General features: G+C 35.3%; 1 protein-coding gene across 1 annotated transcript in view; it reads right to left on the bottom strand.

Moving 5' to 3' along the window:
* Positions 1–21,350: 21,350 nt before the first annotated feature.
* The window catches only part of LOC145070547 (nuclear pore complex protein), a 2,372-nt gene continuing 776 nt past the window's right edge, over positions 21,351–22,946 (bottom strand). Inside the window, exons 3-9 of the mRNA XM_079017487.1 lie at positions 22,862–22,921; positions 22,629–22,739; positions 22,416–22,481; positions 22,242–22,328; positions 22,061–22,162; positions 21,826–21,972; positions 21,351–21,689 (exon numbers count right to left, since the gene is read on the bottom strand). Of these exons, the coding sequence (XP_078873613.1) occupies positions 21,579–21,689; positions 21,826–21,972; positions 22,061–22,162; positions 22,242–22,328; positions 22,416–22,481; positions 22,629–22,739; positions 22,862–22,921 (684 nt within the window). The 3' untranslated portion in view covers positions 21,351–21,578. The remainder of the gene's footprint in view (positions 21,690–21,825; positions 21,973–22,060; positions 22,163–22,241; positions 22,329–22,415; positions 22,482–22,628; positions 22,740–22,861; positions 22,922–22,946) is intronic.

Genomic DNA, 22,946 nt, shown 5'->3' with positions numbered 1-22,946 from the left:
TCAATGCTACTATCACTTAATCAATGTGCCGATTAGCCACACACGCTCCATTGATCTATGACAAACATCGAGTCACCCTTCGCTACCAATACCAAACCCAAATTAGTGTGCCGGTTAACCACACACGCTCTACTAACGTCTCGACAAGGGTGCAAAGTGTCATTCCATGGATTAGCATACAATTTCACATTTTGCCTAAAGTAACTATGATTTGGGAATTTAAAAAACATTTAGTTACTTTGTACTTCATTATACTTATAATGATAGGTTTCGTCCTATCCTACCCGTTCGGCTAACAACCCTCCACTAGTAAGAGTGTGGTGGGTAAGAGTGGATACCCATTCAATCGCCATTTTATAGGCAATTTCCTTAAACACCCCTTATAGACCAGCTTCGCAAATGAGGCCTAGTAACGGTAAGACTGACTTTTTACTCATACATATATATAATATTAGACTTTTAATGTTATATATAGTATAGAGTGTATTTTACACTTTTAAAATACTAGGTGGTCAAATTTAATAAATTATACTTTTAATTTAATTAAATGTAAACCAAAACTTTATGGGTTTGTTAAATCTCTTTTAATTATACACCTTAATTAATTAATAAAATCATAAGGGTGTAATTTGAACCTTTTCAAAATACTTGGGTTTTAGAATTTAAAATTTTCAAATTAAGACTTTTAATTTAAATTTTAAAATCCAAAACTTGAGGGCAAGTCTTGAAACTTTTCAAAACATTAGGGTTTAACTTATTTAAATTTCAAAAACAAAACATTTAAGTTCAAATTTAAACTATTAAACTTAAAGGGAGTAATTTGAAACTTTGTCAAGAACATTCTAGATTAAAAATTCAAATAAGGCAATTAACAATTAATTGGTGGTTATCTAATTTTGACCTAGTCCAATTTCTTGCAAGATAATTCACCAAATAATTCAAATAATTAAATTTAATCATATAAGGAAGTAATTATTCAATTAATATGAAGATATCTTTTATTTTGGCAAGGATAATCACCAAATATCACAAAAAATCGATTTTTATCAATCAAAAACGTTTTGGTAATTATCCCACAACAAAAAAAAGGCAAGAAAATTGGGAAATATAGTTGTCAGACTCGCTGAATCGTCGAGTCAGCACTGGACTCGTCGAGTACCCAGTGGACTCGGCGAGTCCAGCCCCAAAAAGTCAAACAAATTCGATTTTTCATTCAAATAAGCATCAAATTCACTAACAAACAGCCCTATTCTCTGATACCACTGATGGGTTTCGAGAAATGCATCATTCCTATGGTGTATATGCAAACCCTAATAGCTTTTGGATCTAGTTTGTCTAATGAACATGCAATTGAATATCCAAAGCTATAAACCCTAGATCTAGCATACAATTAATCATATTAACATAAAATAGGGTTTAGATCTGACCTTTGATTGTTATATAGCAATAACAATCAATCCTTAGCTTCAGAAAGCTTAGTGCCTCAAGTGTTGCACCTCTAATGGAGTCACAAACACCACTAAGCAACAAGATGAAGAAGAGAAGAGAGGGGAGGCACCAAAAAACGGCTGGAAACCCTAATCCTAGTATTAGCCACGTTTTTGGTGCCTAAGGGCTCCTTATATACTTAGGCTATTAGGGTTATCAAGCTAGGAAACCCTAATTTGACTGCTTAAGCCCTAAGCAGCCCATGGACTCCTTCTTTAGAAGCCTTGGACGATTTCTAATGAGTTTCCCCATAGAATTCGTCCACTCCACTTCTATGGAGTCCATAAGCCTATCTATGTAATTATCTTATCATTACACAATAAGTCCCTTAAGTTTAATTAATCTCTTTTAGACATAAAATTAATTCTTAATTAATTATTAACTAATATTAATTAAACAATATGATTTCTCCTTTAATATATTATTCTTATAATATATTAATAAATCATAATTAAATCTTTCTCTCCTTAATTCATCCTATATATTGCTATGGTGAAGGCAACCCAAAAGGACCATGCTCATAATCGGGTCAAGTACATACCAAAATAATTATGGACTTAGACACTAATTCAACACCTCTACCAGTCAAGGAAGCGGTGGGTGAGAGTGGACACCCATTAAACCACCATTTTATATGCAGTAACCTTATACCCCCCCCCCCCCCCTTATAGACCAGCTTCGTGAATGAGGCCTACTAACTGTAAGACTGATTTGATCTTATACATACATATATATATATATATATATATATATATATTAAACTTATAATACTATAAAGTGTAAGGGTTGAATTTTAACTTTTAAAACTCTAGGGATTGTAATTAAAGTTTCATTTAATGAGACTTTGCAAATTCCAAAACTTGAGGGCAAGTTTTGAAACTTGTCAAAACTCTTCACATTCATAACCTATGAGTTTAATTTGATTTTAATGATGACATCTTTCATTTTCCATAACTTGAGGACAAGTTATGAAGGTCATTAAACATCAATTAGATCATTTTTCTAACAACTAAATTATCACATAATTCATGATCTAACTAAACTCATAAACAAGACAATTCTAGATCAACAATTTTAAAAATAACTTGGTTTATCATATAAAACAAAATTTATTTTAAAAACTTTGACAATTATCTTGTAGTTGGATGTGTACAAGCACTACCATGTCATAAAAACATTTCTAATGATCCAAAACAGTTTGTGGTAGTGTTCCAAATCCAAACCAGGCCAAAAAAACTTGAAATTATGCAAACAAGGCTTTCAACTTGTCGAGAGCATGAACTGACTCGCCGAGTTGCCATGTTTACTGAGTGGACTCGAGAGTCTGTTTATGTACTCGACGAGTTCGCCAATCAGAGGAAAAATTTTGAGTTTCTCCAGCTTTGAAAAATTAGTAAGCATCAAATAAAATAGAAAACAATCCTAGGCTCTGATAACACTATTGGGTTTTGAGCACTATAACACTCCTATGGTGCACATGCAACCCTAAATGCTTTGGATATATGTTTTCTCTAATTATACATGCATTTTGTTTTTCCAAAGCATTCTCCCTATCTAGCATACAATTGAAGTTGTATAATATAAAACGTTGGTTTGGATGCTTACCTATTGAGTAGGGTAGAGTTCTTGACCTTTGAAAGCTTTAGCACCTCAAGTGTGATGCCTCTATTGGTTCACAAACACCAAAATGCAAAGGAGGGTTGATAGAATAAGCTGGTTATCTCCAAGATATGGTGTAGACGATTTTGGCTTTATAGGGTCTCTATTTATAGTGTTGCTCATGTTAGGGTTACACATTGCAAACCCTAATAACCCTTGACTTTCCACATTCTAATGTTCCATGGGTTTAACCTCCATGGACTATCCATGGATTAGTTTAGCCCACCTACATGATCATGGATCATTAGCCCATACTACAAGAATGATTGATTTACATAATCAATCCCCCTATATTTAATTAGTCTCTTTTGATCACAAAATTAGTTCCAAACTAACTCTTGATCAATACTAATTAAATAATAATACGGTTTCATATTAATATATTATACTTGTAATATATTAATAAACCATATACAATCTTATTCTCAAAATCCATCCTATCAAGTTGCATTGGTGAACGCAACCCAAAAAGGACCATGCTACAATCAGGTCAAGTACATCCCAGTTATAGTTATAAGCTTAGACATCAAATCCAACAAAGTATGGATCTACAAAGCTTAGAGCTTACACTTGCTTCTCCAATGGAATCCTTCTTCAAGAATGCACCCAAAAATCACACTAATGCTTCCAAAACTCACAATTGGTGGCTAAGGTTTCAAAGGAACAATTTTAGGTGATTGAGGCTGGTAATGGGAAGGGTTCCAAGAAGTTAGAGCCCTTAAATATGAGTCAAAACCTTAGGATTATGGTTTTAGTCAGCAGTAGTTACTACGCCATGCACCTTGCGATATGATTCCAGCATCTATGCCCTGCGTAGCGCAAAACCCCCAACTTCCAATTAAAGTACAAACAGTCATAACTTCTTCGTTTCAACTCTGTTTTTGGCGTTCTTTATAGGCACAGAAAGGTATTGAAGTGATCCACAGTCTTATCTAGTTACTTTTGACTAAAACATATTGACCTAAAATCCTTAATTCATGCAAGAAACCCGAGATATCACCTTTCCAGTTGTACCCTTTGCTTTAAGGCACAAATCGAGGGCTTTAATCACTTAATCTAACATTACCAACACATGAAAAGGGCCTAAACAATATTCCTTTAGACCCCATCACTTGATCAAATTATGTCCGAACATCTCGAGAGTATCACTAAAACCAGGTGTTACAATTCTCCCCCGCTTAAACTGGATTTAGTCCTCGAAATCTGACTTGGTTAGAATTACTTAAAACCATACCAACACTATTCCATATGCCCCCTCCCATCGATTTATAAAATTAACACATCCAATTTGAAAACTCGAGAGACCATGCAGAACCCAAATGATGCCAACACAATCGAAACACTTGAAAACATTCAATTACAACAACCATCTCCACATCCCCCAATGATACGACCCCACTCATAGTGAATTACTCAAACCAGGAAAGTCTCGAAGCTAAGACTAAACTAACTTATACTTCAAAGAATCGAGAATCCATCAATCTAAAATTCTAGGGACAAACATATTAGTTGATGATCATCCACTCGTTATACTTATCCTAAGTATTTGACCAAGAACACCACCAAAAACAAGTATAACAATACTCAAAATATTTCGATCGAGAATTTCAACCCAACCCAAGCTCAGAAACCTCCTAAATACACTTGGCTTCCTGCAAAGTCATCACTATCCTGCTGTCACAACTAGGAATTCTGATGCTTTGTAAACACTTAACAAGGATAACATTGTAACTAAAACTTGAAAGCATGTATGATGCTTATTCAATGACAACAAAATTTCATCAAACACCCTATACAAACACTCAAATAGTCAACAAAAGATTGGAAACCCTAGAAATCCCGGTTTAAGTCCAATATGGACTGGGATTTCATTATTGGGCCTAATGGACCGATAAGCTTACAATTTGCTTATTTTGGGCTTAGAACTCTTAAATGGGCTCTAATTGGACCCACTTTCATGAGACTTAACCTTTTTGGGCCTTATAAGCCTAAAACGGACTAGTTTATCTTTAATGGGCCTTATTGGGCCATAACAAATCCAATTAGCTTTAATGGACTCAAATCCATTCTCTTATACAAAAATTGGGCCGTGAGCTACCCTAAGGGCCCAATGGGCCGAGAAATACTCTTCGGGCCTTAAAATATCGAAATGAGGCAAATAATGGCCCAAACTAAGCAACTCTTATCTTCTAGCCCATGTTTTCGGCCCAAACATATAATAATAATAATAATAATAATAATAATAATAATAATATTAATAATAAGAAAGGATGAAATGAGGGTTGAAATTTGTGGTGTCACCTTATAAATATACATAGGATATCCATGCACCATTCTCATGTCTCCATGCAAGTCAACTCATCTCACTCTCTCCCCTCTCTTTTTCTATCTTCGGCCGAGACCACAAACCCCCACCACCCTCTTCAATCTTCTCCCCAAACTCTCTCAAATATTGCAAGAACATTTCCTCACTTCCATCACATTTTCGAGATTTGCTTAGGTTTCAAGAGGATCTTCACAAGATAATCATCATTCTTGGTAAGCCTTTACACATTCAAGTTTCATAACTCCATCTTCATGATAGATCATTCTTTTAAACAAAGTCTTTGGTGATTATACTCCTAGAAATCTTCTTGAGTTCGAGATCTACTCAAGGGAGTTCCTAGGGCGAAAAATCACTTCATCTTTCCACATGTTCTTAAAAAAAACGAATCCACAAATTCAAGGTGATTTCATACCCCTCTATTTTCGGTTTTCATATGATTTATGGGGGAGAATACAAGTAAAATGTGAAGATCTATGTGTATTTGTATGTTATGTGTGATTTATTGTGTTTATGTGGTGAATATGTGCTAAAAACAAAAGATATTTCGAGATCTATAGTTCAAAAAGGGAAAATATGTGATCTAAGATATATTTCACTTAACACGTCAAGATAAACTACCATACAAGGTTATAATAAGCATACTACAACATAAAATTTGTTATTGGACTATTTTTGATAAATAAACAAAAGATGGGGAAAAAGATGTCATTTACGGTTTTTACAAGGATCAAAAGGTCAAAACATCTAAAATAAAAGTTTTTATAAATATTATGCTTTTAAAAGGACTAAAAATGTAAATTTTAGCCTAATGGGCTAAAATTTGGGCTTTTCGGCTATTTAGGCCCAAATATGCGAAAAATCAAATTTAAGGGGGCTGAAATGGAAAGTTTTATCAAAACAGGGGCTATAAACGTAAATGAACCTATTTCAGGGGCTTAAATGGCCTTATTTATCAAAAGGGACTAAAACTGCAAAGATTTTGGATTTTGGGTAAAAATTGTAAAAATTGCGAAAAGTGTGGATTTAAATGCAAATCTTTTAACTAAGGGGCTGAAACTGTCCAAAATAAAATTTTGGTATAAAACATTATTTAATTAAGTGTTTAGGTCAAAAATGTCAGGAAAATAGTTCAAGGACCCAATATGTCATTTTTCATAAAAAGGGCTAAAAATTTGCCAACTTTACCAAAATAAGAGGTCTGAATTGGTCAAACTAATATTTTTGGTCAATTGTGTTAATAATAAAATAATTGGGTCAAAATATAGAAAACTTATAACTTATGGGTTTAAATAGAAAAATATATATTTTTGTAAATCTATGAATCATTATAAAACAATTTGGTGATTATTACGACATATCGATTAAATAACTTCGCAACACTAATACTGTGACATCCCATTTTCACGGCAAAAAAAGATCGATTTTGTTTATGCTTTATAAAAATCAGAGTATCTTTTTTAATAAAAACGTTGCGAAATTTGTTCCCAGAATAAAAACATGATAATTTCATTATCAAAACATTTCCGAAGAAATGTATTTTTATTCATTTTAAAACATTTGGGATGTCATCGTCAATACATAAACATAAGCATAAACAGAACTTACATTCATTTACATTAGTGATCTATATCTCCTTAATCTCTCAGTGTAATGTAACTTCACATCGTCACCTGTGATACAAGTAAACTGAGTGGGTCAGGTTGGGAAACCTGGTGAGTACATAGGGTTTTCAACTCACAATAATATAATTATTATGTTTAATCATCAAACAATTAACCCAATTCCCCATCCCCATTATCTTCTTTATTCCTAAGTACCTTCCCTAAGGATTTATCCTAAGGGTCGTCTCCTACATCATATTTACCTCTCATCTCCTTACATCATATTTCCTTATATGTTTGTTCCTAAGGACTCTCCCTAAGGATCATCGCCTACATCGCATAGACAATATTGATTCAAGGATTACTCCCTCAATACGTGCCCAACAAGGGTTAGGGTATCATCGCATGAATACGTAGTTACAACATCGCCTGAACTCTTAATTCATAGTAAAGGATTAGAGTATCATCGCATGAATACGTAGTTACAACATCGTCTGAACTCGTAATTCATCACCTACGGGTTATGAGCCTGCTGGTGTTTCCACGGGGTTGTCTATAATAGTTTGTGGCCGCCATCTATACTCTGGTAGATGACTACATCTCTAAATTGCTGGACAAGGTTATAGTATCTTTCATCCTACATCACGGATTCATCATCACTTATCTATCCTCACCTAATTATCATCACCTATCTCTTATCATTTTATTTCATCACACATCAACTATTTCATCTATCCATGTTTTATCCCAACATATTATGTAGATATAAAATAAATATACAATTTAAATCATTTAAAACATATAAAAAATCATTCATCCATCATAGACAACAAGTATTTGGATAATATGCACATATAACACGTAATTTATATAAAATACTCTATATCTATGTGTAAGATGAAAGGGGCCATGCACTCACTTGAAAAGGTGGTGAATCCGAACTCAGACAGCGTTTCACTTCTTAAAAATAATTTCCTTCGACGAAACCTAGTATTATTACCACTAGAGTTTACTCTATTATTCGCCGAGACTAATTAATAGTCTAACTATTATTACTATTATATAAGCGTTAAACAATACTTATATAACCCATAATAATAGCCCAAGTACTTATTATAAGTTCGTAATAACGTTACTATAATTAAATAAACGATATATTAAAATAGCATAGGCGTAGCTCACTTACAACGGGTTTTATAGAAAACCGGGCTTTGCTTGGAACAGCGCTCCTGAGCCAAAAAGCTCTTCTTCTCGGAGCCGTCGAGCACTCCGGGGATTCTGCCTCGTGCTAAGGTTCCCTAGGCTTTTCGGTGGGTTTCGGGGCTAGAGAGAGGTTCTAGAGAGAGAGTAAAGAGAAGACAGAATGAGAAAGGTGTGAAGAAAATGAGAGTGGGAGAGGTTCTATTTATAGGGTGAAAATGTATGAACTTGGTGCCACATGTCACCATCTAGTGGCAAGACTTGGGGAGAAAGCAATGGCCAAGATTGTGTCACGTCACCATTTTCGCACAGCACACTTCCGACTTCTAAAATCTGTAACTTTCACATACGAACTCCATTTTTTACGTTCTTTATATCCACGCGTAGGCTAATTCTCGATCGATCTTAAATTTAACAGTACGAGGAGATTATACTGTTAAATATTCGCGTAAAATTCATAACTTCTACATACGGACTCTGTTTTTGTCTGTCTTTTTACCGTTGAGTTCCTATTAATGCGATCTTCAATTCTCATTTAGGTCACGTAGGCCAAAAATCGCTCGATCTAAAATTCGAGTTTTGGGTTGTGCACTGCTAAGCCAAATCTTAGAAAATTCATAACTTCCTCATACGAAGTCAGATTTGGGCGTTCCTTTTATGGAAGCTCTCAGTTTAACGTATACTACAACTTTGGTTTAGTTTACTAAGGCCAAAAAGTTCTCCGTCGTAAATTCACTATTTACGTCTCCCGGTGTCGTGCCAGTTTTGTCGTAAAACTTCGACAGACCATAACTTCTTCGTTATAACTCGGATTTCGGTGTTTTTTATATGTACGGAACCCTTGAGACGTATTCTACAACTTGGTTAAGATTATTTTAAATAATCTTTTGTCGAAAAGTCATTTTCGACCTCTATTATCTCTAAATTGACTAGCCCGGATTTACGTACGTTACAAATACTATACAAAAAAAAAAAGTAAACATTCTAATTGTTGGGCTTGAAAGATTTTAATCATGATTATTGGGCCTTTGTGACCCATTAACATGACTTTTGGGCCTAACATAAATAATACATGTTTATTGGGCCTCCTGTGACCCAATTACATGCTTAAAGGACCCTCAATGGCTTTTACATGCTACTGGGCCTCAGTGGTTCATTAGCATTGATAGTAAGGTCCAAATAAATCATATGCGAAATAGGCCAACGTGTCCTTCGTATACTCAACAGCCTTAAATAACATACGTTATTAGTAGGACATGTGGTCCTATTCTCCTCGTCTGTTAGGCTTACCTTCTATTCAAGTAAACAAAAATCAGGTTGTTAATCAAGGTTAATCAAATTCATTTGGATTAAGTGAGTAATGACGGGAAACACCAATAAGTGTCGGTCGTAGTCTGTAGTTATAACCAAAGTCTTTTGGAGGGAGAGCGAGAGTTTGTGTATAGATCTATATGGGGGTGACTCCCCCGCACCTAAGTTGTTCGCTACAGTTAGACTCGGCCAGTCTAGGGTGACAAAATCTTAAGATCAATTCCGGTGTTCACTAGAATGCCAAGACAGACGAACTAATCATTATCATGCATGGTTATAATGACTCACATAGAGATCCAATACCATCTAAGTAATCAAGGTAAATCATATTCATTCGTTGTGACGATATAATAATACAAAACGATCATACTATTTTATCGGAAAACATCGGGTTTTCCGGGGAAATCAATATTATTCACTTGTACTTTCAATAACTATAATGCAAAACTTCTCATTTATACACGTTTTGAAATCATTCACGTATATACCTATGGATCATCACACTTTTTGTATAAACAATTGTCATTTCAGAAAATATCGGATTTTATGGGTTTTATAAACTACACAAAACATTTTCATATCAAACATTCTTATGAACTCACCAACATTCTATATGTTTACGTTTTCAAAATAACTTGTATTCTCAGGTAACAGATAAGCTGAATAACAATACCAAGTGTGTTAGGATGTTATGTTTTGAAAACTCTTAAATAATTTATGCTATGGATATCTAATATTTAGACAATGTACTTCATGTGAACAAGGTCAATTGTAATGTATTAATGCATGGTGATGTTTATGTTATGTTTCATATATATTCATTGTGATGATATTTCAATTTAAGTCACGCGAGCCCTCGGACGTTCCCGCCGTCTGGTTCGGGGGTGTGACACTCATCGTTGCCACGAGTGTATCAGTTGTCAATCTAGAAGAAAATATTGGGCAACATACATAATCCCATACGCTCTAACAATTCATCCAATTTTCCTGCAACAAACTTTACCACCGGTGACTCAACTCACTTGAAACCAATCTTGCAACAACGAATAAAGATCCACCAAAGAACTCCATGAGGAATTGCCGATAAACTACCATGACTTTTTCAGCAAATCAAAATCCTACAAAAATCTGACCTATACATGTGGGCTACTTAGCCATCAACAGTATTTCCATACTGTTCAAAATACTCAATTAGGCCAAAGACCAACCGAATTACACCATATGGATCTCCACGACATAACTATCGGCCGAACACATAAGTGAAATCCACGAGGGTCCATGACACGTCATGAAACCATCCAACCATTGGAATGAGAAGATCATAGTTCCTTACCGTTCTTTCCATCACCCAATCCCAGCCATAAAAGTTCCCGACCAGTGCCCGGTGACCCTATAGAAATACAATCATCATCCCACTGACCTGCAGGAATCCAGTCAATGTCCCACGTACCACTTACCAAAACCACAAGAGACATACCATAGTACAATATGAAACCCTTCTCACAACCATTCTTGGTACAATTTAACTCACCCTATAGAATGCTATGAGCCAAGTCGTAGACTTAACACACCGCCATAACCGTCTACCAACCTAGTGAATGCTAAGACTACCTCGCAGTCTTAAAAAACTTTCACAACTGACATGGGACCAACCTATGGTCTTTCCAACTACCCATAAGAATACCTAACCAAAGATCAATACGAGCCAAACCCCCAACACTTTGATCATATAAGGCATTCGGGTCGTGCTTCGAACCTCAGAGCCTTCATCAAACAAGAACAGTCAAAGAGGTCCTAACACAACCTTCAACCTAAACCTAGCTATGGATCTAAAATGCGCCCCCTACCTCTGTTTAATGCCCCGGATGAAATAACATGAATCCTTAACCTTTGATTCCCTGATTGCAACTGACCAATGAACACTATTCCTTGCATGAGCCTTGGTTTATACCATAACCAGAAACCAACTATCCTCTTGTCCTTAGATACGAAACTCCAAGTTAATCCTCACTTGGAAATATTTTTGATATTCCCAAGATATTCTCCCCCACATGGAACCAGCCACTCCCTAACAACTTCAATAATTCCACTATGTGTACATAATCTATAGCGACGACACGCTAAGATTTCCAACTAGTGATCACAATTCATATTAGTAAACATTCCAACTATAAAACATTCTCAAAGTAATATCCCAATATTAAATAATCGAGTAGATCCTACAACTGCTCCACTTATTGAACCAAACTTCATGGTTGAAGTAAAACTCCATAATTAACTTGAATGCTAACAGAACCGATATTAGATTGACTCATTTCCAACCCTACTGATGCGACCCGCCAAAATTAGATTTTGTGTAGATCTGAGGCCCTTCCAAAAAACTAATCAATGTTTCTCTTTCACCCTAAATATGGTTCCAAAATATCTATTGCTCCATACTTGAAGAAACATCGATGCACCCACAAAATCGTTAACTGATAAACCTCAACAATTCTCGAACAATCTCAACTAAACAAAGCCCATGCGGAAATGCATCCACCACACCCTGAAGTAGGTTGATAAATCAACAATAGCTCTACCCTTACTAATGATAGTGATCGGTTCAACGAGCTAACCAACCCTTCAACTAAACGACACATGCTCCTCTTAACTCTTTTTCGTTGTCCCAAAAGGGACAACTGGCTACATCGAGATATTATATAGAAGCTTTCGATGCAAGGACCATGCGTAGAACCCTGAAAGTATGAACCCAACAACAACTCACCCTACACCTATATTTTGACCAATCCCTTAATCCTCGCCACTATAAAAGATCTCAACAATCTCGAACACCATAAATCCAATGAACTTACACTGTAATTTCCTCTGACCCATTGATGAAGCCATCAAAATCAATACGATTTTTGATTCTTCAAGCATAATGCTTAACCTTCCTCCACTTAGGACTTATTCTATAATTAGTTGATGTCCCCCACACCAATACCTGAATAATAACCAACAATCGGAAGGAAGTACTGAGCCTTACATGGAGATGTCAGAAACTCTTCCCAACATCATCGCCTCAATCTTAACATAATCGATCAAAACACCATTGGATTGATGGGGCACCTTAAGAACTGAGCATTTGGAAACCAAAAATTGCATTAGAGGAGTTTATCCACAACCTTACCTTCCTCTAGGATTCAAGGATCCTTTATAGATGCTCAATCAATAGCTCCAAAAAACTCAATATTTCAATAGAACTCTCTGTCCCAAATTAGAACATCTCGATCCTCCCTGTATACCCCTGATCTTCTGAAAATTATGACACACATCCTACTCGCAACATGATCCTTACGTACGCCACCGAACCAAAAGAATAGTCGAGTATCAAACATTTCCTTGCTAGAAGCCGGAAGAGATTCACCACAAATCGACCGATACCTCCTTTCAATAGAAATGGATGCGGAGCACACCCTCCTTTTCTTTTATCCATCAACTGAGATGCATCTGATCCCTTTACCCCATCCCCCTCAATGTGGGAGGTTGAAAAAACATAACCATATCATAGAGAATGACGTCCTAATCCATCGGCCGACCATTCATCCTCAGGCTGCAACACTCGGGTCGACCATCTCATTCGCTTTCTACATGAGTCTCGCGACTCAAAATGATACTACTTTGAACAAGGTATTCAACACCTCAAGACCAAATAATTCATACAAATTTTTACCTTTCAGATCCAAACTTCCATGGGCTCTAACGCCCGAATAAATACCAGGCTCTTCTTCATCCTGGCAAATCATAACCGAAAGACTGACAGATACGGAAACACTACAACAAATCATGGTGCCAAACCATGCTATCTTCCCTCAACTAGCTTCTTAGAGTCCCTAATGACTTTCCTCGATTCAAGTACGAATCTTGTGCTTTCAGTAGTACGGGCCCGATACTACTTTCCACATACGCTCATACTTTCTTCAAGGACCACCTCGAGTCCTATAAGCCACCTACTCTTAATAAAATTCCCAATACCCGCTAAAAAGCGTATTATCTGCACTAAAGCACTTCCTAGGCTCTCCTAGGATCCCCGCCTCACCCTGCCATCAGCTGCTAAAAGACCCCTACCATTGCCAGCTAACTACTTCATGAATAAAATTACATGCACCAAAGCTTAAATAATCCTTCGACTAAAAGACTCAGCCCTACAACGGTTAGATGCAAACGAGAGTTGCGCAATAGGTCCAAATCAATCACTCTAATTGTTTAACCCTTGCAGCATGCAACTTAGCGTATTCATTCATTAGTTAATGTGACATCCCCATTTTCATGGCCAGAAAAGACCGATTTTGTTTATGCTTTATAAAAATCAGAGTACTTCATTTTATAAAAATGTTGCGGAATTTGTTCCCAGAAAAACATGGTAAATACGTTATTAAAACATTTTCGATGAAACGTATTTATTTCATTTTAAAACGTTTGGGATGTCATCGTTAATACAGAAACATAAGCATAAACAGAACTTACAATTATTTACACTAGTGATCTACATCTCTTTAAATCTCTCAGTGTATTGTGACTTCATATCAACACCTGTGATAAAAATAAACTGAGTGGGTCAGGTTGGGAAACCTGGTGAGCACATAGGGTTTTCAACCCACAATAATATAATTATTATTTTTAAACATCAAACAATCAACCCAATTACCCATTCCCGTTATCCTCACATTACGTCCCTAAAACATCTAACATAAGGGACCTAGTCAAAGGACTATCATTGGGATGGAGTATATCTGGTGAGCACACAGTTCACACAGTTCGAATAAACACACAGTTCGAATAAACACACAGTTCGGTTAAACACAAAGTTCGAATAAACACCTACAGGTTGCGAGCCTGTTAGTGTTCCACTGGACTGTCTAGAATAGTCCGTGGTCGTCATCTATACTCCGCTAGATGACTAGATCATCAAGAACATCTATAACGAGGCATCTCATTATTTCATTTTATCACACAGCAACTAATACATCTACCCATGTTTTACCCAACACATTTTGTAGATATAAAATACATATACAGTTTAAATCATTGAAAACATGTATAAAACGTTCATCCAGCATAGATAGCAAGTATACAGATAATATACACACACAGCACGTAATTTATATAAAATACTTCATATCTATGTGTAAGCTGAAAGTAACTATGCACTCACCTGAGAAGGTGGTGACTCGGTACTCGGACAGCGCTTCGTTTACTTTAAAATAATTTCCTTTGACGAAACCTAGTATTATCACCACTAGATTTTAGTCTAATATTACCGTGACTAATTATTAGTCTTATTATTATTATTATTATTATTATTATTATATAAGCGTTTAAACAATACTTTCCAACTACTATGTACAGACAGGGGCCAGACATAAAACACCGGAGGGCAGGACCATTTTGGCGTATAGCACTTCTGAAATCCAACAACCCTATGCGGCCCTTTAAACCAGATTCCCCGTACCGCGAGTAGTTAAAAGATATTATAACGACACTTATATAAGTCATAATAATAGCCCAAATATTTATTATAAATTTATAATAACAATACTAATTTTAAATATAAACTATATTTAAAATAGGGTAAACATAACTTACTTTCAAGGGGATTTTAGCTAGGAGTCGGGCTCTGCAGGGGCAGAACTTCGTCGCTGAATCTTTCTAAGAAAGATTCGTGCAGCGCTTCAGCGCTCACCTTACTATACTAAAACTACAGAAAGAGAAGTCGAATCACGAGGGACCGAAATGCTCGAGGGATAAGGAGAGAAAGACTCTTGAATCAAGAGAATGGTGCAAGAAATATGAGAGCCCAAGGCTCTTATTTATACTAATTGAATTTTCAAAAACTACCCTCCATAATTACTTAATGACCTTTTAGTTATATAAACAACTAAACACCCCTCTATAATACTATTTTAAATGGATTTAATGATCTTTGTACTAAACTAATGTCGAAAGAACTCAACATTAGTTTTATAATAACCGCATCGTCGATACCTTTCTAATGATATATACATATGTATATATATGTGTACGTATACATGATTTATACTTTATTTTAATACGTAAATATACTACTATAATTTGTAACTCGCTCATACGAACTCCGTTTTTGACGTTATTTATATCCACGCGTAGGTGGAGACATACTCTACAACTTTCGTTTAGACTCCGTTGGTTAATTTTGACTTTATTTTTAAAGTTATATTTTTAACAGGCCAGGACAGGATTGGTCCGTTAAAATCTCATAACTTCTTTATTCGATGTCCATTTTCGTCTGTATTTTTATCGTTACGCTACTAATAACGAGATCTTCGATTCTTGTTTAGGTTGTGTCGGCTAAAAATCAATCGATCTAAAATTCGAATTTCGGGCTGTACACCGCTAATCCGAAACTTCGAAAAATCATAACTTCTTCATACGAAGTCAGATTTGGGCGTTCTTTTTATCGATGTTCTTAGTTTAACATATTCTACGACTTTTGTTTAGAGCGCTAAGGCTAAATCTCTATATATCATAGATTTACTATTTACGCTTCCCGGCGCCGTGCCGGTTCCGACGCGAAACTTCGACGGGTCATAACTTCTTCGTTATAACTCGGATTTCAGCGTTCTTTATATGTACGGAAACCTTGTGACATATTCTACAAATTGGTTAAGATTATTTATTCTAAATAATATTTTTGTCAAAAAGTCGTTTTCGACCCCTATTGCCTCTAAATTGACTAGCCCGGATCTGCGGGCGTTACAGTTAACTCACATCAATATGAGTCCTACAAAACACAAAGCAAGAAGCACTCGAGCAGTGGAACTCTACAGGAAAAAAGGTATCAAAAGGTAGCTTCTCTAATAGGTATTCTAACATATCACTAATACACATAAAACAAGTGTAGGTATCTTGGGGAATAGCTTTCGTTGGCTTTGGCTGATTGTACACATCGCATCCTATCCGTCGATTATTTTAGAGTTAATTTTTTGAAAAATATTTTGCAGATCCATAGTTTGAGTCCGGAATCACAAGTGTTTATCTAATTCTCTCAAGCTAGGGCTCTTATACCAACTTGTAACATCCCAAAAACCAAGATAAAATTTTTCATTTTTATATAACATTTTCATAAACCACAAGATAATCAATCATCGTTTTCAAATCAAATCCATAGAGTCAAAGTATCAAATAATCTCTCAAGTATAAATCAGTAAAAGGATGTGTGCGATCACACCTTCGCCTTCCATCAATCACTATTAGTATCTAAAAAAATTACAAACAACTGAGTAAGCATGAAGCTTAGAGTTCGTTTGATAGTTGCTAACTGGGTTAGAACTGACTGAGTTGGAAGCTGATTGGGTTAGAAGTTCTGATTGAGTTAATTTCTGACTCGAACTTGTTGTTTGATTTTATATCTGACTGACTAGCAAAATGAATATATTAAATTCATGTCAATTTGATTTAACAAGTTAAAAAGTTATATTACAGAGAGCTGCCATAAGATCTCAAAAACTTGATCAAACCATCAGAATTTTACAAACAACAACAAAAAAAATCTGAACAATCAATAGCAACAAGCACATCAAACGAGCACAACAAGCAGCAATAAAAAATCTCAGCAACAAATCGAGAATTTCAAAAACTGAAGTCATTAACTCAAAACAGTGGACAACCATCGGTACATATGTAAGCAATTGATTTGTCAAATTATCGTAATCACATCACACAGAAGAAAATCATATTTTAATTAAATCAGTCGGCGACCAATTTGAGTTCCAATCGTATCAGTTTATGATCCCAATTTGACAAATTCGTGTTCCATAGTCGATCAATTCTCGATCCCAATTGAATCAGATACAAAATCGGGATCGACAAACTTCATGTTCCAGGTCGCGTATGCAGTTTGTCATCATGGTGACTATAGGAGAAACTCTACGGCTGATTGAAGGGAACCTGCGTTCTTGAACTTTTGACAAAGTACGAAGGAAGCAATGCGAAAGGCATAAATGAGAAAGACGCATGATGGACTCGGTCAACAATCTTTCAATCATGGACCGAGTAAGGAGCTAGGTCAGTGATTGATGACCGAGTTGGACATTTTCGGGCTTTAGCAAACAAGCGGACCCGGGCCGAGTCAGCCGAGATTGTTGACCGGACCCAGTTAGTTCACTATCAAACGGAGCCTTAGTGAGTTCCCACAAAATACCCCACACAAAAATACATATACAATGCATGCACCCCAGGCCCACAACATAAGACTGGATTGCCTCCGAGCGCACAACATGGGACTGGATTGCCCTTTATTGGCCCACAGCCCATGATTGGCTTGCTCCCAAGCCCACAACATAAGACTAGAATGCCCTTCCCGACCCTCAACTTATGATTGGATTTCTCCCAAGCCCACAACATAAGACTAGAATGCCCTTCCTGGTCCTTAGCTTATGACTAGCTTGCTCCCAAGTTTGTTGGCGTCCAACATAAAGATGTACTGCCTCAAACCAACCACACTATGTCGACACATGAAAACAAATAAATACATGTAATCATACAGATTTCCCAATCTAACAGACCACTATAGCATAACAACATCCTATACACAAGGATACATAACACAATCTAGTGGGTTGACATTGGTGTCTTCGACCCACGGGTACAGTGAGGAAAACTCACCTCAACCCCGAAGACAAGATAAACTAGCCACTCGAGCTGAAGATATCAACCCTCCTCTTGCTAAATATATCCACAATAAAACTCTAATTAAAAATCAAAGAAATGACTGGCCCACCTAGGCTTGCAATTAAACCTCCTTTGGACAAAAGACCATTTTGCCCTTCTAATACAAAGTCCCAAAGTCAAACTTTCCAAAAAGTCAACGGTCAACCCCCAGTTGACTGATGACTTGTGTAACTAATCTAATCCCAAAAACCTTTATTAAGCTCTTAATACAGCAAACCCAAATCTCAAAATCCCAGATCTGATCTTAATAAATGTCTTAATGGATAAAGTCCCTAACTTTATCCATTTACATGGCCAAGATGAACACACAACCAAAATCTAAGTCCAAGATGACACCTTTTGCTCAAGAACTCATGCATGGACGGATGAGAGTGCCCAAGCTCTCATTTTTATGACTTTATAACCTCAAAAACATCAGAAGGAGGTCTAGAGTAACCCTTACTCATAAAGACCAATGTTAAGGGAAAAAAGCACAAAAACTCATAAGCTAATTAGATCTCATAAATGGAACATCGAGATGAAAGATTTATACCTTCTGGAGACTAGTGATGAAGTGCAAAGTCTGGATCTACAAAGCTTGGAGCTTACACTTGCTTCTCTAATGGACTCCTTTAAGAATGCACCCAAAAATCACACTAATGCTTCCAAAACTCACAATTGTTTGCTAAGGTTTCAAAGGGAATGATTTGAGGTGATGGAGGCTGGTAATGGGAAGGGTTCCAAGAAGTTAGAGCCCTTAAATATGGGTCAAAACCTTAGGATTAGGGTTTTGATCGGTGGTAGCTACACCCTACATAACATAAATTACGCCATGCATAAATAATTAACCTCGCGATCTGATTTCAGCATCTACGCCATGCGTAGGGAAAAACCATGAACTTCCAATTCAACTTCAAACAACCATAACTTCTTCGTTTCAACTCTGTTTTCGGCGTTCTTTATATGCACGGAAAGGAATTTAAGTGATCCACAATCTTATCTAGTTACTTTTGACTAAAACCATATTGAACTAAAATACTTAATTCATGCAAGAAACTCGAGATATCACCTTTCTAATTTTACCCTTTGCTTTAAGGCACAAATCTAGGGGCTTTAATTACTTAATCCAACATTACCAACATCCGAAAAGGGCCTAAACTCTATTCCTTTGAAGCCCAACACCATCACTTGATCAAATTCCGGTATGGCATCTCGAAATTAGAACATCATTAAAACTAGGTGTTACGTAAACAAATTTTAGTTTGGATTTATTCGTAAATTAGGATTAAATAATTGGACTTTAATATAGATTTCCCTATAAAAATATATAAAAATGTATTTACATATATGATACTTAATTTATATTATAATTTATACATATAATATGTATTTTGCATCTATAATTTATATAAAACTGTATTTTATTTGTATAAATTTGTATAAAAAACATATTTTACTTTTTTTTGGCATATTTGAGTGAGTTAAGAAGGTTCAAAAAAAGATAAGTTTCTTGTATAGGGAGTTGGTAATGATAGAAGATAGAGGAGAGAAAAAGCTCATGTGATATCTACATGACAAGTGAGTTGGGGGAAATGGTTAGGTCCAACCTTAGTGGCAAGATATCAAGTTTAAGAATGTTTATGTTGATAAAAGAAACGGTGCAAATGTATGTGGTGTTTAAATGCTATTATGATTTGATCAACAAAACACAAAACTCTTAGGTGTTTATTGTTTTTTGTTTGTAAATATTTTTGGCCTCTCTTGTTTGCGCCGCATAGACATTAGGCTTCATAGACTGATTGTATGAAGACTGCAAACCTAAAAAGGTATGCACGTCCTCTTCTTGGCACAGATGTGGATTGAAGTCTTCTAACCTCTTCAGACATATTCTAGTCTAGAAAACATATATATCTTAGTTTTTTTTTTTATTGTTTTAAAACTTAGATTTATTCCAACTTTATCTATAATAAACAATTTTAAAAAAAGTTACAATACTTAAAGAACAAAAGTTCGACGACACAATCATGATTCTTGTGACAAATTTATAAATAAGAATTTAATTACAATAATAATCGTTAGAGCTGTTTGTATAGATATGAAAAAATTCGTTATACTGTTTTATATTTTTTGTGCCAAATTTTCTAAAATATTATTTAATACTATATCATTCATTTCTTGAAATAAATATTTATGGCCTGTTTTTGATCGATTTAATTGAAAAGATAAAATGAAAATTTTGAAAATTTTATTTAAAATCAAAGTTTCTTTCCATCAATTTTACATGTTAAATTCTTTTATCGTTAATTACAATATTTAGGTATATCTTTGCAACCAAAGTTTGTTGGTTTTTATCAAATATATATGTTAATTCATACCATTTAATTTTTATTTTTTATAAAATAATACATAAAAATCGATCTACATTTGTTAATTATCTATAATAAAGTCATAAAATTATTGAAAAACTCTTTTAAGTTAAAAAAAAAAAAAAAAAAAAAAAAAAAAAAAAAAAAAAAAGGTTTAATTAGATTTTAGTTTATTCTAACAGCCTGCAAATATTAAAAAACAATCTTCTTTTTTTAGACTGCAGACGTTTGATCCATCTTTTCTACTACAAAGATCTGCAGATATGGTCTGCAGACTGTAGACATTGTACCTCAGAAAAAACAAACAACACCTTAAGAAGGCTACCTTAAGAAGGCTTATTGCACATGGATATGGAAAACACAATTGTAGATGACAAAATGGAAAAAAGGTTAGAAATGTCATCATATACCAACCGATGTTCAATAAACCGGTGAAGACCTCATCACCTACAGCCAAGAACGAAATGCAAAATTGCGTAGCAAATACATTTTCTAACGCCAGCCATAGCCAAAAATACACATATAGCAACAACACTTACAATTATTGAAGTTTTATAAGTTAATATCATGAGACAAAACCTTCCCAAAAAAGACCATACCATAGGATATAAAACAGAACTCCCGAAACCAGACCAAAATAATAACCAAAACCCAACCGAAAAAACCTAAAACTAAACTGAAAAAAGCGATCTTAAATACCAAAACAAAATAATGAGCACCTTACATGTATTCATGTTGTTCCCTATATAGTCTTTGAAACTTGAATTTTAAATTCTAACCAAAACGAAAAAAAAAATCCAAAGGATTTATTGCAGTAAACAAAGCACCACTACTACAATAGAGAATTCAGTTGCACATATCAAAATACAACATATGGATTTAGTAAGACCAATTTTGAGTCTACACATCTGCCATTTGAGTGTCCTCTGCCATTATAATTTCCATATCTCGTATGTCTCTCTTCAACACATTTCCCAACCTACCAACCGCTTCCGTTTGCTGTTGTAATACCTGAAAATTTAACTCAATTTTTTTTTCTTACTTCAAAATTTTAACCAATTACAGTAATAAAAATTGTTTCGTAACCCTAATGATATGGGTAAATAAGCCATTTTATCATCAAATCTAACTGTCATGGGATACTTACCTCATGCATATCTGAAAGACTCTGTTCATGAATTTTGGTAGATCCCGGTAAAAAGACTGAACTACCCCCATTACCATTTGCTTGAACACGAGCTACAGTCAGCAGATTCTGAACCCGCCTCGAGAGTTCAGCTCCAGATCCTTTCAACTGTAAGGGTATTTTTGTAATTTCAACCAAAAGTCTGTAAAAAAAAAAGCATGCAGAAGATGAGATGAAACTATTAACTATACTATACCTGTCTGATTATAGCAGCCAGCTTCTCGGCTAATTCAACTTCTCCTTTGGTCAAAGGCAACCGAAATCCCTTGGCCTCTAATGCCTCCAATATTCTCATTAACTTTTGCAAGAAAAGTAAAAATGTATACAATTAAATTAATTAACTCTGTAAAATATAAAAAGTTATATATTCTGTGTACCCTTAAGAGGCGCCTTTGTAGAGCTTTCTCTGATTGTCTCAGTCTCTCTATTCTAGGAAAAGTATCAGCTTGGAAATGCCTCTGAAGCTGTAAATTTGTTTTAACCATTAATATGTAGCATAAAAGGTGTGTTTTTGCACAGGTGTCATAGATTATAGAATAGAAAAAGATTACCACTTTCACATTGGTTTGAGTCATTTGCAATCTCTCAGCATCTGAAAGTATGACTTCATCTTGAAGCTAAATAAAATAAATATCAATGAATACAAGCTCATAAGTTATAACCACATCTAATATTGTTTGTACATTAAACTAACACTGATTGCTAAAAGAATAAAGGTTTTGACATTTGTTTTGATTAAGAATAAGAAAAGTCATATCAAATACCTTCAAGCGCTCAGAAAGATCTTTGAAACCCTTAACAAGTTGGGGCCAAAGACGTTCACGGTTGGAACTTTCCATACCTTCTAGCTTGCCCATTGCCTCTGCCCACATTATCTGGAAATCATAAACTATCTACCAATCTTAGCAAGGTATAATTTGTGAAGGAAGAAACTCCATGGAAGGGGTTTATAGATTCAAAACAAGGAAGAAGGAATGAAGGATGCGAGTAAACTTACATCTGATACACCAGCAGGCTTTGTCCTAAGTTGTGGTTCAGTCACACTGAACAGCAAGTGCTGCAGAAGATAAACAGAGTTGAAT

This window comes from Lactuca serriola, chromosome 8 (assembly GCF_051521515.1).
Source record: "Lactuca serriola cultivar US96UC23 chromosome 8, Lser_US96UC23_V15, whole genome shotgun sequence".
Taxonomy (NCBI): Eukaryota; Viridiplantae; Streptophyta; class Magnoliopsida; order Asterales; family Asteraceae; genus Lactuca; species Lactuca serriola.
The sequence above is the reverse complement of the archived record's forward strand: the minus strand, read 5'-3'. Positions and strand labels throughout refer to the sequence as shown.